The sequence below is a fragment of the Myotis davidii genome, unplaced genomic scaffold (assembly GCF_000327345.1).
Source record: "Myotis davidii unplaced genomic scaffold, ASM32734v1 scaffold46, whole genome shotgun sequence".
Lineage (NCBI taxonomy): Eukaryota > Metazoa > Chordata > Mammalia > Chiroptera > Vespertilionidae > Myotis > Myotis davidii.
In genome coordinates this window covers 3012176-3026960 of record NW_006383006.1, presented here as the reverse complement: position 1 = coordinate 3026960, position 14785 = coordinate 3012176, and the positions used below count along the sequence as shown (strand labels likewise).

General features: G+C 43.5%; 1 protein-coding gene across 1 annotated transcript in view; it reads left to right on the top strand.

The window, feature by feature from the left end:
- TMEM62 (transmembrane protein 62) overlaps positions 1–14785 on the top strand; it is a 47726-nt gene that overhangs the window by 17409 nt on the left and 15532 nt on the right. Inside the window, exon 8 of the mRNA XM_015557523.1 lies at positions 10064–10229. Within this exon, the coding sequence (XP_015413009.1) occupies positions 10064–10229 (166 nt within the window). The remainder of the gene's footprint in view (positions 1–10063; positions 10230–14785) is intronic.

The following is a 14785-nucleotide window of genomic DNA, read 5'->3' as shown; positions in this document are numbered from 1 at the left end:
AAGTGGTGGATAAATTCCCAGTCAGTGCACATGCCCACGTTGCAGATTCAATATGGGAAACATACGGAACAATGTTTCTCTCTCACATCAATGTTTCTCTCTCCTTTCTTCTCTCTGAGATTAATTAAAATAAATGATAAATAACGTTCTATACGTATGGTTTTAACAGGAAAGACATTAGTGAACTATGAAGTGAAAAACTCGTTATAACACATATATACATATATACAACATGACCCCATTTTTTAAAAAAATATTTATTGATTTCAGAGGAAGGGTGAGGGAGAGATAGATAGAAACATCAATGATGAGAATCATTGATCCGCTGCCTCCTGCATGCCCCTACTGAGGATCAAGCCCAAAACCTGACCGGGAATCATACTGTGACCTCCTGGTTCATAGATGGATGCTCAACCACTGAGCCCTACCAGCTGGGCTCCACTTTTATCAATACCAGGCACATGAGATCTCACTCCTAGACAAAAGTCTGAAATTGCCCAAACTCCTCTGCAGCTAGGTTTCTGGATATGAATTTGTTCCTGCCGATAAGATGTGCTTGCACAATATTTTGAAGGCAGAAGTGGGGCAGAGGCATCTTCCCGCAGTTTGGGCTGTTGCTGCTGGTGATCATGTTTGCAGAGATGTGGAGGTTTTCTGAAGCGGAATCCAGGCCTGGGGGCCCAGCCTAATACCTACTCCTTCAGCTTTCCGATGATTTCCCAAGCACCAATTCTCTGTACTAAATTCTTTCCTGCCTAAAATAGCAAAGATCTAAAAACATGTTGGATCCTCTACTTTCAACAAAAACCACGCTGCACAGGGTCAGGTATTAGAAGTGGGTGAGGTGTTGCGGAAGGCTCCCTTCTTTGAGTCTCAGCTTCCTCTTCTGTAGAACCGAGACCAACGATTATCTGTTCATAGTTACTGAAGACCATGGCAGCTGTTTCCCGAAGATGGCCACAACATTTCCCATCCCTTCTGTTGCCTTGCCACTTTCCACTACATCCTCTCTCTTGAAGTGGGGCAGACCTCTTGAATTCCAAGGCCAAGGCCGAAAAGGCGTGGGGCTGCAGCCCCGCCCACCTCACCAGGGTTTCCAGCTCGAGCCCTGCCCACGCTGCTAGCTGCTCGGGGCTCTGTCTGGTGCGGGGCCTTGCCCTCCTGGCTCACTTCCCCTCCTGTCTGCCGCCCAGCGCCTCGCTGCACATCATGGCCCACGTCGGGCCTCACACCTCCTGGCTCCTATGTGCCGCTTCCCCCTGCTGCTGTTCCAACCGAGCCAGACACCCAGGTGCTGTGCGCGGCCGCGGGGACTGCTATGGTCACCAGGAAAGCCTCCCCACCCCATCCCTGACTCCAGCGCCCTGATCCCAGGCCCACTTCTGCCAAAGGAGAGCTTTACCCGTGCAGCTGCCCGAGACTGAGACCGAGCACCTCCAAGGTCCCCGGACCCCAAATTTCTGCTGGCCAAGGCGGTTGGCCGGCTGGCCCCGCCCTGATCCGGGTGTTGGGGGCAATCCGGCCCAGATCAGACCTGTTCGCTGGCCTCAGTGGGTGTCATAGCGACTGGTCGTTAGGTCGTTATGGTCGTGCGGGCACTACAGTCTCTGGCTTTTTATATATATAGATACAACTTTCTAGGCTCTACCGCTAGAGATTTTGATTGTGTTGGTGTGGGTTAGGACCCAAGAAAATGTATATTTTAAAAACATACCAGGGCCCTAGCTGGTTTGACTCAGTGGATAGAGCGTTGGCTGTGGACTGAAGGGTCCTGGGTTCGATTCTAGTCAAGCGCACATGCCTGGGTTGTGGGCTTGATCCCCAGATGTTTCTATCTTTCTCTCCCTCTCCCTTCCTCTCTGAAATCAATAAAAATATATAAAAGTAAATAAATAAATAAAAGCTGTTGAGCAAAAATATGTTACTTAAAAATAAATAAATAAATAAATAATAGATAGATAAAAGCATACCAGGCACTCTATGGACCAAACTTTGAGAAACACTAGGACCAGCCCTGGTGGGGTAGTTCAATTGGTTAGAGCATCATCCTGATATGCCAAGGTTGTGGATTCGATCTCCAATCAGGGTACATATAAGAAGCAACCAATGAATGCATAAAATCAATAAAATTTTAAAAGAGAGAAAGAAAAACACTATGACTAGAAATATGTCATTTTCTCTTTTGAATTTTATTTAATTTTTTTTAATATATGTATTTTTTATTGATTTCAGAGTAAAGGAAAGGGAGAGGGAGATAGAAACATCAATGATGAGAGGGAATCATTGATTGGCTGCCTCCTGCACACCCCACACTGAGGATGGAGCCGCAACCCAGGCATGTGCCCTGACCAGGAATCGAACTGTGACCTCCTGGTTCATAAATGATAACCACTGAACCACGCTGGCTGGGCTTTAATTTAATTATTAATTTTTATTTTTTAATTGATTTTTAGAGAGAGATGAAAGGAGAGAGAGAAAGAGAAACATCTATGTGAGAGCAAAACAGATTGGCTGCCTCCTGTAAACCCCCTACCTGGGATTGAGTCCAAAACTCCAGCATGTGTCCTGACCAGGAATCGAATAGGTAACCTTTCAGTGCATGGGATAATGCCCAACCAAGTGAACCACACTGGCCAGGGCCCCCCTGAATTTTATATCTACATTTCTAGTTATTGCTATAAGATGTTAGTGATTTAAGTTCTTCAAATAGATGATAATTGGTTTTGTTAAGGTTAATGTTTTCCTAAGAAGAAACATAACTTATCAAAAGCATACAGTGTAATTAAACATAGAAAGAGAACTAAATATATTATAACTTTGATAATACCATTTAAGTGCACTAGTTTAAGTATCGATGAGTATCACTTCATTGTTTAACTATTATCAATTGCTGTTTATTAAGACTCAGTGCTCTGAAGATATTAGGTACCCAATAAATATTTGCTGAGCTGAGTATGTTTTCTTTCCATTTTTAACTATCTCCATTAATTAAAAAGCAGCTTTACATTGTAGGTGGTACTTACTCATTTTAGTTGGTTTTGTAGAATCTGGGTAAGAGCTACGCTTGAAGCCTGTAATTATTTGGCTACTGGCTACTGTAATTACTTTGAGCCTTATAAGACCTGTCTTTTCATGACTGAAAGGCTGTAGGCTGGGCTGGAACTGCCTTGTTCCTAATCCTTGATTGGCTTCTTTATTTAAGTGATATTAATTATGAAACTTTTTTTCCTCTTCCCACCTGCTCTCCTGTGTTCTAACCCTGGGGTTTTATTTGGAGTTTTACTGAAAGTCCCTAACTTTTACCTGCCCTTACTAAACATTTAAATTGTACTAGTAAAATAGTTTTTAAAAATAGTATATTAGTAATATTAGGCCAGGCTTTGTTGTAGATGCAAATAAACGTATGGCTCAACACAACAGATGTCTTATTTTTTCATTCATGTAAAGCTGGTATGAGTCAAGCCAACTTCTCTTCTAGAGGGTGACAGGGATTCAGACTTCCTCCATCTTAAAAGGCCACTATTCCAACACCTCAGTTCCCGTACTTTGGACCAGAAGTGTGGTATGTGTCACTTCAGTTCACAGCCCATTGGTCAGAACTAGTCACATTGTCCCAACCTAGTACCAGGGACTCTGGGAAATGCCGGGGAGCACAGGGAGTATTTGGTGAACACTCTTGTTTCTGCCATAGTTAATTATTTCTCAGTTCTAAAAGTTAGAAAATGCAGAACTGGTTATTCCTTTATGTTGTTGTTGTTAATCCTCACCCAAGGATATTTTTTCATTGAGTTTTAGAGACAGTGGAAGGAAGGGAGAGAGACTTAAGAGAGAGAAACATCAGTGTGAGAGAGACACATCATTTGCTTGCCCCCTGCACTTACCCCAACCAGGGGCCGGGGATTGGACCTGCAGCCAAGGTATATGCCCTTGACCAGAATTGAACTCAGGACCCTTTGGTCCACGGGCCAATGCTCTATCCACTGAAACAAACCAGCTAGGGCAAAACTGGTTATTCTATAACTTTCATTGTGCATTTAGAAAATCAAGACAACTTAACTTTTGTTAATTTCTTTGAAATTATAGAAATAAAGATTTAACAGACAAGTAGCCTCGTCATTTCCCAGGGTTGGAAATGACAGTCGGGAGAGTTGCCCAGGGCCATGCAGCAAAGTTATCAGTGGAAGCAAAGGTAGACCTTGGTCTCTTGGCTTGTTTTTGGTACTTTTCTGTAATGGAGATAGCGTTATCGCAGAATTCACAAATGGCAAACACTTCCATGACCTAATGCTGTGATGGTTTTTAAAATAATTGTTTGCTTTAGTTTCACAGAAAATGAAATCATTTTCACGATTGTTGAATTGTCAACATATTTACTCTAGATTTTAACTTGCAAACTCCTTGTGTACATTGATTATATATCAATTCAAACTCCCTGTGTACAGCATTAGGGGACCGGTTACACTATCCTGGTGTGCCTCTATGGTAGGATATCATACCTCTGGATTTTGGAAGAGTTTTTGATGGCATGAAGGGACATATAAAGTGAAAGTCTGAAATAATATATATAGAACTAGAGGCCCGATGCACCAAATTTGTGCAAGAATAGGCCTTCCTTCCCCTGGCTGCCCGCACCGCCTTTGCTCCGGTCGGAGCCGCCTTTCTGCCTCTCGCCTTGTCGCGTCAATGTGCCTATTCCCTCCTTATTGGTTGTGGGCACTGCCATCTTTGTCGTGAAGTTATGGTCAATTTGCATATTCTGTCTTTATTAAATAGGACTAGAGGCCCGGTGCACGGGTGGGGTCACTAGGCCTGGCTGGTGATCAGGACCGATTAGGGCCTGCAGGCCGGGAGAAGGGACAGGGCACAGGAGGTTGGCCACTGGCCCCGAGAAGGGAGCCAGCTCTCAGCCCCCATGAGAAAGGGGCCACGTCCACTGCCACCCACCCCCGGCTCCCTGTCCCAGCCTGGGCCCCGGGGAGAAGGCAGTGGGTTGCTGGGCAGGGTGTGGAAGGAACTGATGCTGGCGCCCCGCCACCTCGTGGTTCCCCGCCTCCCCAACTCCTCCTTCCTTCGCCGCCTCACCGCCAGCGCAGGAGGTGGGTGGTGGGTCAATCAGGGCCTGCCAACCGGGGGGAGGGACGGGGCGTGGGAGTTTGGCTGCTGGCCCCAAGGATGGAGCCGGCCCTCAGCCCCTCTGGGAAAGGGGCTGCGTCCACCACCACCCACGCCCGGTTCCCCATCCCAGCCTGGGGCCCAAAGGCCCCAGTGGGGTTGGGAGAGGAGGCGACGGTCACCAGGCCAGGCATAAGAAATGGACACCGGATGCCAATGCTGCCCTGGCTGCGGGAGGTTGGCCTTGGGAGCACACTGACCACCAGGGGCAGCTCCTGTGTTGAGCATCTGCCCCCTGGTGGTCAGTGCACGTCATAGGGACTGGTCGACTGGTCATTCCAGTTGTAATGGTTGCTTAGGCTTTTATATATATACACACACACTGGAGGCCTGGTGCACAAAATTCGTGCACTCAAGGGGGTCCCCCAGCCTGGCCTATGCCCTGTTACAGTGCGGGAACCCCACAATCAGTCACCCCAAAGAGGTAGGCCCTACCCACCCATCCAGGGCTCCTTGATGGATTGCCCCAAAGAGGTAGGCTGGAGTCAGGGGTCCTGCCTCCGTGCCCTGCAGAGCCAGGAGTCAGGATCCCCAGGCAGGCCTTGCCGTGCAGATCTGGGAGGAGGCAGGATCCCCAGGCAGCCCTTGCTGCGCAGAGCCAGGAGGAGGTGGGACTCCCAGGCAGGCTTCGTGCCGCGTGCACAGCGTCAAGCCCAGCCCCGCCTGCCTGCGCATGCCCACTGTGCATGCAGCCATCTTGTGACGGCATGAGGGCATCACAGCATGACGACTACTTAGGCTTTTATTAGTAAGGATACTAGAGGCCTGGTGCATGAAAATTCATGCACTGGAGGGGAGGGGTCCCTCAGCCTGGTCTGCCCCCTCTCACAGTCTGGGAGCCCTCAGGGGATGTCCTATTGACAGCTTAGGCCCGCTTCCCCTGGGGAGCGGGCCTAAGCCAAAGTCTGGCCTCCCTCTACTGGAGGTGACCAGGCTGATCAGGGGAAGGTGCCACCCCCATCACCCCGCTGCTGCAGCCAATGTGGCGGCTGCGAGGCCTGAGCTCCGAGCCTCGCAACTGCCAGGGCTCATGGCTACCTGAGCCCATGGCCACGGCTGCCATGAGCCCCAGGCCTTGCAGCCACTGTAGCTTTGTCCGGATGAACATCTGGATGGACATCCGGAAGACATCCTCCCTAATTAGCATACTACCCTTTAATTAGTATAGATAGACAAATTGGTTACTGTTTCATTCCAATTCAGTTAAAAATATATTTTAGCCTTGGCCAGTGTGGCCCAGCTGGTTGGAGTGTCGTCCCATATATCAAAAGGTTGCAAGTTCTATTTTTGGTCAGGGCACATACCCAGGTTGCAAGTTAGATCCCCAGTCTGGGTGTGTTTGGGAGGCAACCTATCGATGTTTTTTTTTCTCTCTCTCTCTCCCTCCCTTCTTCTTCCTAAAAATCAATTCTCCCTTTCTCTCTTTTTCTCTCTCATATTCTCTCTCTCTCTCTCTCTCTCTCTCTCTCTCTCTCTCTCTCTCTTCATATATATATATATATAATCAGTAACATGCAAATGAGGTCAAGACTCCGTAATGGTCAGGACCAGCTCAGGAGGAGCGGCCGGGTGTGGCCCGAGCCTGAGAGAACACGCAGTCTCAGCTTGCACATACCCAGGTTGCAAGTTAGATCCCCAGTCTGGGTGTGTTTGGGAGGCAATCTATCGATGTTTTTTTTCTCTTTCTCTCTCTCTCCCTCCCTTCTTCTTCCTAAGAATCAATCTCTCTGGCCAGGCCAATCGGATTTTCCAGCTGTTCCCGGCTGTGCGTTTGCTCCAGGGGCTGGCGGGAGGAAGTTCTCCGCACAAAGGCAGGAAGGCAGAGGTGCTCGGTGGCAAAGGCGAAGGCTCAGCAGCCCTGGGACAGCCCGAGGGTCTGCAGCACAGAGTGCTGGGCAGGGCAGCCACCGCAGGGGCCGTCCCCGGCACCTCTCACCCCTTCGAGGCCATCAACTCGGGATGTCACAGTCAGGGGAACAGACCCAGACAGAGTTGAGACCTGCCCAGGTCACATAAAGCTTCCAATTCAGCACCCTCTCCACTCTTCTTCAGGTTCACAACCATTGACTGAACACTTTCTATCAAGTTCCTAGAAGGTGGTAATCCCTCACCAACTGTGGCTTTAAGAGGGCTCCCTTTTAGATGTATGCCTTTACACAGCTTTCTTGAAGAGGCACTTACATGCCATACAACTCACCCACAGCAGGCATACTGTTTGATGCATGAATTTCCACAGCAGCTCAACCACCGACACAAACCGTTTTCAAGCTTCCATCACGCTGTTTGCCCATATGCAGTCAACCCCACCCCAGCCCCAGGCAAGCAAAGGTCTGCTTTCTGTCTCTGTAATTTTGTCTTTTCTAGAAATCTCCACATTCTTAAAAAAAAAAAAAAAAAAAAGGTAAAAAAAACCCCAAGAAGAATGCTGCTGTCCTCAGGCCTGGAAAGGGGAAGATGACTGAGGGCAAAGAAGATGTCTCTGTGAAGGGCCTAGAGTGTGGGGCTCGGCCCCTCCTGCTTCAACTCCCAGATGAACAAACTCAGAGTCAGAGAGGCCTGGGGTGTGGTTCAGTCTTTTCAACCCATGCCTGCATCCCAGACGCTAATGACAGTGGCAGCAGTGATGGTATTACTCAGAGCCCAGCCTGGCCACACCGCCTCCCCACACCCCCAGTGGACACACACATACACACACACACAAGGCACCTTCTCTGAGCCTCTGTCACGGCTGGGGCAAGCCCCCAGCGGACACACACACATACACACACACACACACATACAGGGCACCTGCTCTGAGCATCTGCGGCTGGGGAGCGGGCCTATGCCATCAGTAGGACATCCCCTGAGGGCTCCCGGACTGTGAGAGGGGGCAGGCTGGGCTGAGGGACCCCCACCCCCCAGTACACAAATTTTGTGCACCAGGCCTGTAAAACATATATATACTGAGTGGCCAGATTATTATGACCGGCCAGATTATTATGACCACCCCATCAGTACAATGAAGTGAATTAGTTATGCAAATAATAATAAAACCTTGAGAGTATTTGCTTAGGAAGTTTTCGATATTCAGTATTTTTGGAAGTGTAAATGAAGTGCTGATGGGATGGTCATAATAACCTGGCCACTCGGTATATATGTATATATATGTGTGTGTATACACACACACACACACATATGTGTATATAAAATATTTACTAGTATGCTGCTGAAAGTTTAAAAACTATCCAGAAACCCATAATCCTACCATTATTACTTTTTTAAATTTTATCTGCATGTTATTATATTGTTATAGTTATAACATACATATTTTAGGGTTATTCTAGGATATCCGTTTGTATACTACTTAAAACAGTTATACTTTATATCACAAATTTTTTTCATTTTGCTACATAGCTTTCCAAAAAAGAAAAAGCTATATAAACCTTATGGAATTAAATATTCTGTTGCCATGTGAATGTGACTGTAAATTAAAGAGACTTATGAAACCTTTCTCAAACATAAAGGCACTCTTTTAAATATATGTACTTTATTTTTAAGCATATTTTTATTGATTTCAGAGAGGAAGGGAGGGGGAGAGAGAGACACCAATGATGAGAGAGAATCACTGATTGGCTGCCTCCAGCATGCCCCCTATTGGGGATTGAACCCACATCCTGGGCATGTGCCCTTGACTGGAATCAATCCCTGGACCCCACAGTCTGCAGGCTGTTGTTCTATCCACTGAGCCAAACCAGCTAAGGTAATATATGTACTTTATGCTCTTTTAAATTTTATTTTGAAAAGTAATACAACAACCACCTTTGGAAAATAGGGTGTGGGATTATATGTGTATCCCCACCTCCTCACCAGTAGAACTATTATTAATGATTTTGAGTTTCCCTTAGTAGGCATTCTCTTTTAGGCATCTTTTTACATAGTTGTAATAATAGGGCACAATCTATTCTTATTTTTAAAATGTATTGGGCTGACATCTATACATATAAAAGCCTAAGTGACCTTTACAACTGGTCGCTATGATGCGCACTGACCGCCAGGGGACAGATGCTTAATGCAGAAGCTGCCCCCTGGTGGTCAGTGCTCTCCCACAGCCAACCTCCCGTGGTCCCTGCTCCTGGTTGGCTGCCCCCGATCAGCCCCAATGGGGACTAGGTAGCCGGCCCCATGGCCCTGATCGCCGGCCAGGTCGAGGGACCCCACCCGTGTTTTCCATAGTGGCTTTACCACTTCACATTCCCACCACCAGTGAATAAGGTACCCAATTACTTTTAAAACAGGTACTAATTTATATGTTATTAGATATTGTACTTTTAAAAAGATTTACTACTTAATCTGGAAAAAATGGTATCAAGCTGTTTTAAGATTTTTTTTTTTTATCACTAGTTAAGTAAAACATACATTTCTCAGGTTTTTGTTTTTTTTAATAGGAGCTGGATATCAAATTTAGGCATTATATTCTCTGGGGCCTGGTAACCTTAGCCTTATTTGTAACATTGCTTCTTTAGGGTAGATCGAAGAACCAAGTGAGTGGATGGGAACCAAATAGGAGATGGTAGGCTTGACATTAGATGAACAAATGTCTAATTTACATTCTCTTTCTATGAGAAAAACCAGGACTTTAGGAGTTTCTTCAGAAAGAACTTTGATTCTACTCCAAAATATACTCCAGAAACTACTCCAGAATAGTTTCAAATTTCTCACCAGTTCAGGTTTGCTGAATTATGCAACTCCAAAAGCCACCATTCAGAAAGAAACCACATTATATGAATAGTGGTCCCTACAATAGTATCATGTCATGATTCTGCCTATACTTTTATCTTTTCAGGTTATAATAGGTTATTCTCCTTTATAAAAACATGACAAATACCTAAAACCTGTGTTATATATGCTTTCCTTTCAGAGTCTTGGCCTTTTCCTCCTCCTCCATTACTTCTGTCACAGTTAAGATTGATGGAGTTCATTTGGGGGAAGCTACTCATTTGTCTGGTCCTATTTTCACACTGAAGTGGAACCCAAGAAACTACATTAATAGTACACATAATATAGAAGTAATTGTCCAGGTAAGTTAGTAATTTTCAGTTCGCTGTATAAATGTGATTAGACTGTAACCACACTGAACTCCGATTTGGCGGGGAAGGGGGGTTTTGCAGTCAGTTGGTAAAGATGAAACGAAGTTGAATAAAGATTTGGATGCATTGGATTTGTTATGTTCTGAAAATGTGCACTCAGGAGTAATTCTACTTTTAGACTAAAAACTGAGTAGAGGAAAAGTGGAGTGTGCAACTACTGGCCACAGTCCCCCCTTTTTCTAACTTCAGGGAATCATTCTTTTGTTTTCTTTCAACTGTGGCCCCAGTGTCTTTTAATAATGGGAGAAAAATTCACCAATATACCAAAAGATAATAGAATAAGTCAGAAAACATATATTGATGTATCCATGCCTTTGATTGCTTTCTCCAAATACAGGAAAATTGTGTCATTATTTTGAAAGCTCTAGGACAGCAAATTTTCAAGGCAATAAAGGATTTTTTTTTTATTTGGGGGTATGCATTCATAGCATGTGCAGTCGCTGCCTGCCTGGCATTGCTCTGATTTAACCTGGCAAGCATTTAATTCACTAGCACCTGCCAGAGTAGACAGTGATCATTGTTACCAAAATAGAGCTGTTTCATCAACCTTATGAAACTCTTTAAGGGATAGATTGTGCTCAGACATTATTTTCTTAAAAAAAAATCCATCAATATCTATAACTTTATGGTTTGATGACAGTTTTTAACTGTTAAATCTTTTAATATTAACTTGGTTTGAAACATGAAGTAATCCTTCAGAAAACACATGAAATTATTTTCATTACTTTTTTTTTTGGTCACAGAGAAGGATTTTGAGCAGGAAGGAGCTGTTTACTGAGCCCTGATGTCAGGCACTTAAATTTTTTACTTTATCCATATCATAATTCTGTATGCTGGGTAGCTTTATCCCCGATTCATAGATAAAGAACAAGAGAAGGAAGGCACTTTACAATGTCACTGTCTTTGAAGTGTTCTGCTTAGGCGGAAAAAGGAACACAGGGAGGATGTGGAAGGCGGGATGGCTGGGGATGAACTCTTAATGTCTTTCTTTTTTTTAAAAAAATATATTTTATTGATTTTTTACAGAGAGGAAGGGAGAGAGATAGAGAGTTAGAAACATCGATCAGCTGCCTCCTGCACAACTCCCACTGGGGATGTGCCCGCAACCCAGGTACAGGCCCGTGACCGGAATCGAACCTGGGACCCTTCAGTCTGCAGGCCGACGCTCAATCCACTGAGCCAAACCGGTTTTGGCGCTCTTAATGTCTTTCATATTAGGAGTTGGTCATTTAAAAAAGGCTTGAAGGTATGAGTGCAACTAGAATATTCCCTGTGTCATGGGAAGAAGTAGGAGCAACCATAGGAGATCTGCTCACTGTAGGAATGGGGAACTCTCAAATCCTTGGATTGCTCCAGAATCTCAGCTTCTGTAGTTTTATGAGAAAGAAACCTTATTCATATTTCTTGAAATATTTCTGGTTATCTATCTGAATCCTTAGTAAAAATGTGAAATCACTATACTTTTTATATCTTTAACACTTCTTCCAGCATTATTGAGGTATAATTTACATATAAAACATATAAATACAATTTGGTAAGTTTTGACATACATACACATCCTTGAAACCATTACTACAATCAATATGATACATCACCCTCAAAAGTGTTCTTGTGCCCTTTTGTAACTACCTTCTTTCCGTTCTCATTTCCAGGCAACCAGTGATCTGTTTTCTGTCTATGTGTGTTATAACTTAAAAACATTAGCCTACTGAATATGAAATAGGGAACCTGGTCCCCTCATTCATCAATGGGAACATTATGTCCTTTTAAAAAATATATATATATATTTTATTGACTTCAGAAAGGAAGGAAGAGGGAAAGACAGATAGAAACATTAATGAATCACTGATCATCTGCCTCCTGCATGCCACCATTGGGGATTGAGCCCACAACTGGGGCATGTCCCTGACCAGGAACCAAACCTTGACCTCCAAGTTCTTAGATCAGCACTCAACCACTGAGCCACACTGGCTTGGTGAACATTATGTCCTTTCAAATACGTTATGCTATATAGATAAGTCTGAGAGAAAAATCTGTGAGAATCTGGCCGGTGTGGCTCAGTTGAGTGTCATCCTGTGCATTGAAGCTTTGCCAGTTTGATTCCTGGTCAGGGCATGTGCCCAGGTTGTGGGTTTGGTCCCCAGTTGGGGTGCATAAGGAAGGCAAACTGATTGATATTTCTCTCTCACATCGATGTTTCCCTCTCTTTTTTCTCTCCTCTCCCTTCCTCTTTAAAATTAATTTAAAATTTTTTTTAAATCCATAAGAGATCACATCAATTTATTATATTGTATTTTACCTACTTACTACAGTGGGTCCTTGACTTACGAGTTTAATTCATTCCGAGACCAAGCTCGTTAAGGAGCTCGTTAACTCAAATTACTCTGTCAACTCAAAGCAAAAAATCCGCAGAGAGACAGCTGGTATCTCAAAAAACTCGTTAGTCAGGACACTCCTAAGTCAAGGCCCCACTGTATATTCATTGAATATAGGTTCCAGGCAGCCTACCAGCAAACATTCTCAGATCAATTCTTAGTGTGGTTCCTGAATTAGTAGCATCAACACCACCTGGGAAATTGTTAGAAATGCCAACTCTGTTTCCTTCTCAAACCTATGAACCAGAAACTGGAGATGGGAGCCGGCAATCTTTTAACAGTCAATCCCTCCAGGTGATTCCGATGTGCATTAAAGGTTGAGGACAGTATTTTAGAGTGTTGTATCTACTTTGCCAATTTAAAGACTAGAAATTTCTATACTCAATTAAAGGAAATCTCTGCTTTAAAACAAGAACTTACCACTGAAAGTAAGAATATTTGGAGTATAGTTTGATAAATGCCAGCAAAGCTTCTTTTCACTATTTGAAAACTTTTGTATGAGCATTATGCTAAGCGAAATAAGCCAGTCAGAGAAGGATAAATATTACATGATCTCACTCATTTGTGGAATATAATGAACAACATAAACAGATGAACAAAAACAGATCCAGAGACAGAGAAGCATCGATCAGACCGTCAAACCTCAGAGGGAAGGTAGGGGAGGGAGTGGGTAAGGGGGAGAGATCAACCAAAGGACTTGTACGCATGCATATAAGCATAACCAATGGACACAGGCAACAGGAGGGTGAGGGCATGAGTGGGGGGTAGGGGGGCAATGAGGGGATAAGGACACATACGTAATACCTTAATAAAAGGAAAAAAAAATAAAAATTTTTGTATGATGGCTAATTTAAAAAAATATATGGAAGAGTTAATACTATAATGAATTCCCATGTGTATCCATCAGCCAATTAAATAGATATCAACTCATGACCAGTCTTTTTTCATCTATACCCCATCCACGTCTCTCCTTCCTGCACCATGATGTCATTTTATATGTAAATATGTCAGTATGGTTTACTAAAAGATAAGGACTTTTTTAATGTAATCATTAAAAAAAAGTAACCATAATACCATATTATACCTGAAAAATTAACAGTATTTCCTTAATATCAAACCATCCAGCTAGTGTTCAGTTTTCCCAATTTGTCATATATGTTTCTCTCTATACATTGCATATAGTTGGTTCAAATCAGAATCCAAACAAGGCTCAAATATTGCATTTAGCTGATTTGTCTCTTCTGTCTCTCACCCTCCTGTTTTTTCCTTTATAGAATATATATATTCTATATATATTTTCTTTGGAAACTGGGTCTTTTATCCTGTAGAATTTCCTGTGTTCTAGATTTTTTGCTTTTTGATTTGAGTCTGTTTTTTTTTTTTTTTTTTTAGCAAGAACACTTCATTTGGTGTTTTGTTCTTTCACCAGAAGACTATAATATTTGGTCATCTCTTTGTTAGTAAGGTTAAGATTGATCAGTGTATTCAGGTATTGTTAACCTTATCTAATGATGTGCTGATAAATATTTAACAACCAACTTGGAGGATGTTTGGAGTGGGAGCTACTTCATAGCATTTCTCTGATTTATACTAGTTTCCATGATATAAATATTCCTACCAACACAACATCAATTGGCTTGCAAAATTCCTGAAAATTTAGCAACTGGTTCTGTGAGTCAGTCAAGCCAGCTCCAGCAAGCTGCTGGCTTATCCCTCCATTCATTGGGAAGTATTCAATCAGCTTTTCATTGAAGGATTTCCAGCAGCTATTGATTATCTTTGCCTAGATCCATTATTTGATTAGATTTATAAGATGATGATATTCAAATTGCTACTCCTTATTATAGGAGTATTAATTAGAACAGGTCTATAAAGAAAACATTTTTCTTATCTTTTTGGTACCCAGATATAGAGTTCATACAAGAAAGACAGGATAAATGCTTTCTTTTTCTTTTTTTAATTCTTTTTTTTCTTTTTTTTAAATTAAATCTTTATTGTTCAGATTATTACGTTTGTTCCTCTTTTTCCCCCCCATAACTCCCCGCCTCCCAGTTCCCGCCCTACCCTCCACCCTCACTCCCCACCCACTGTCCTCATCCATAGGTGCACGAC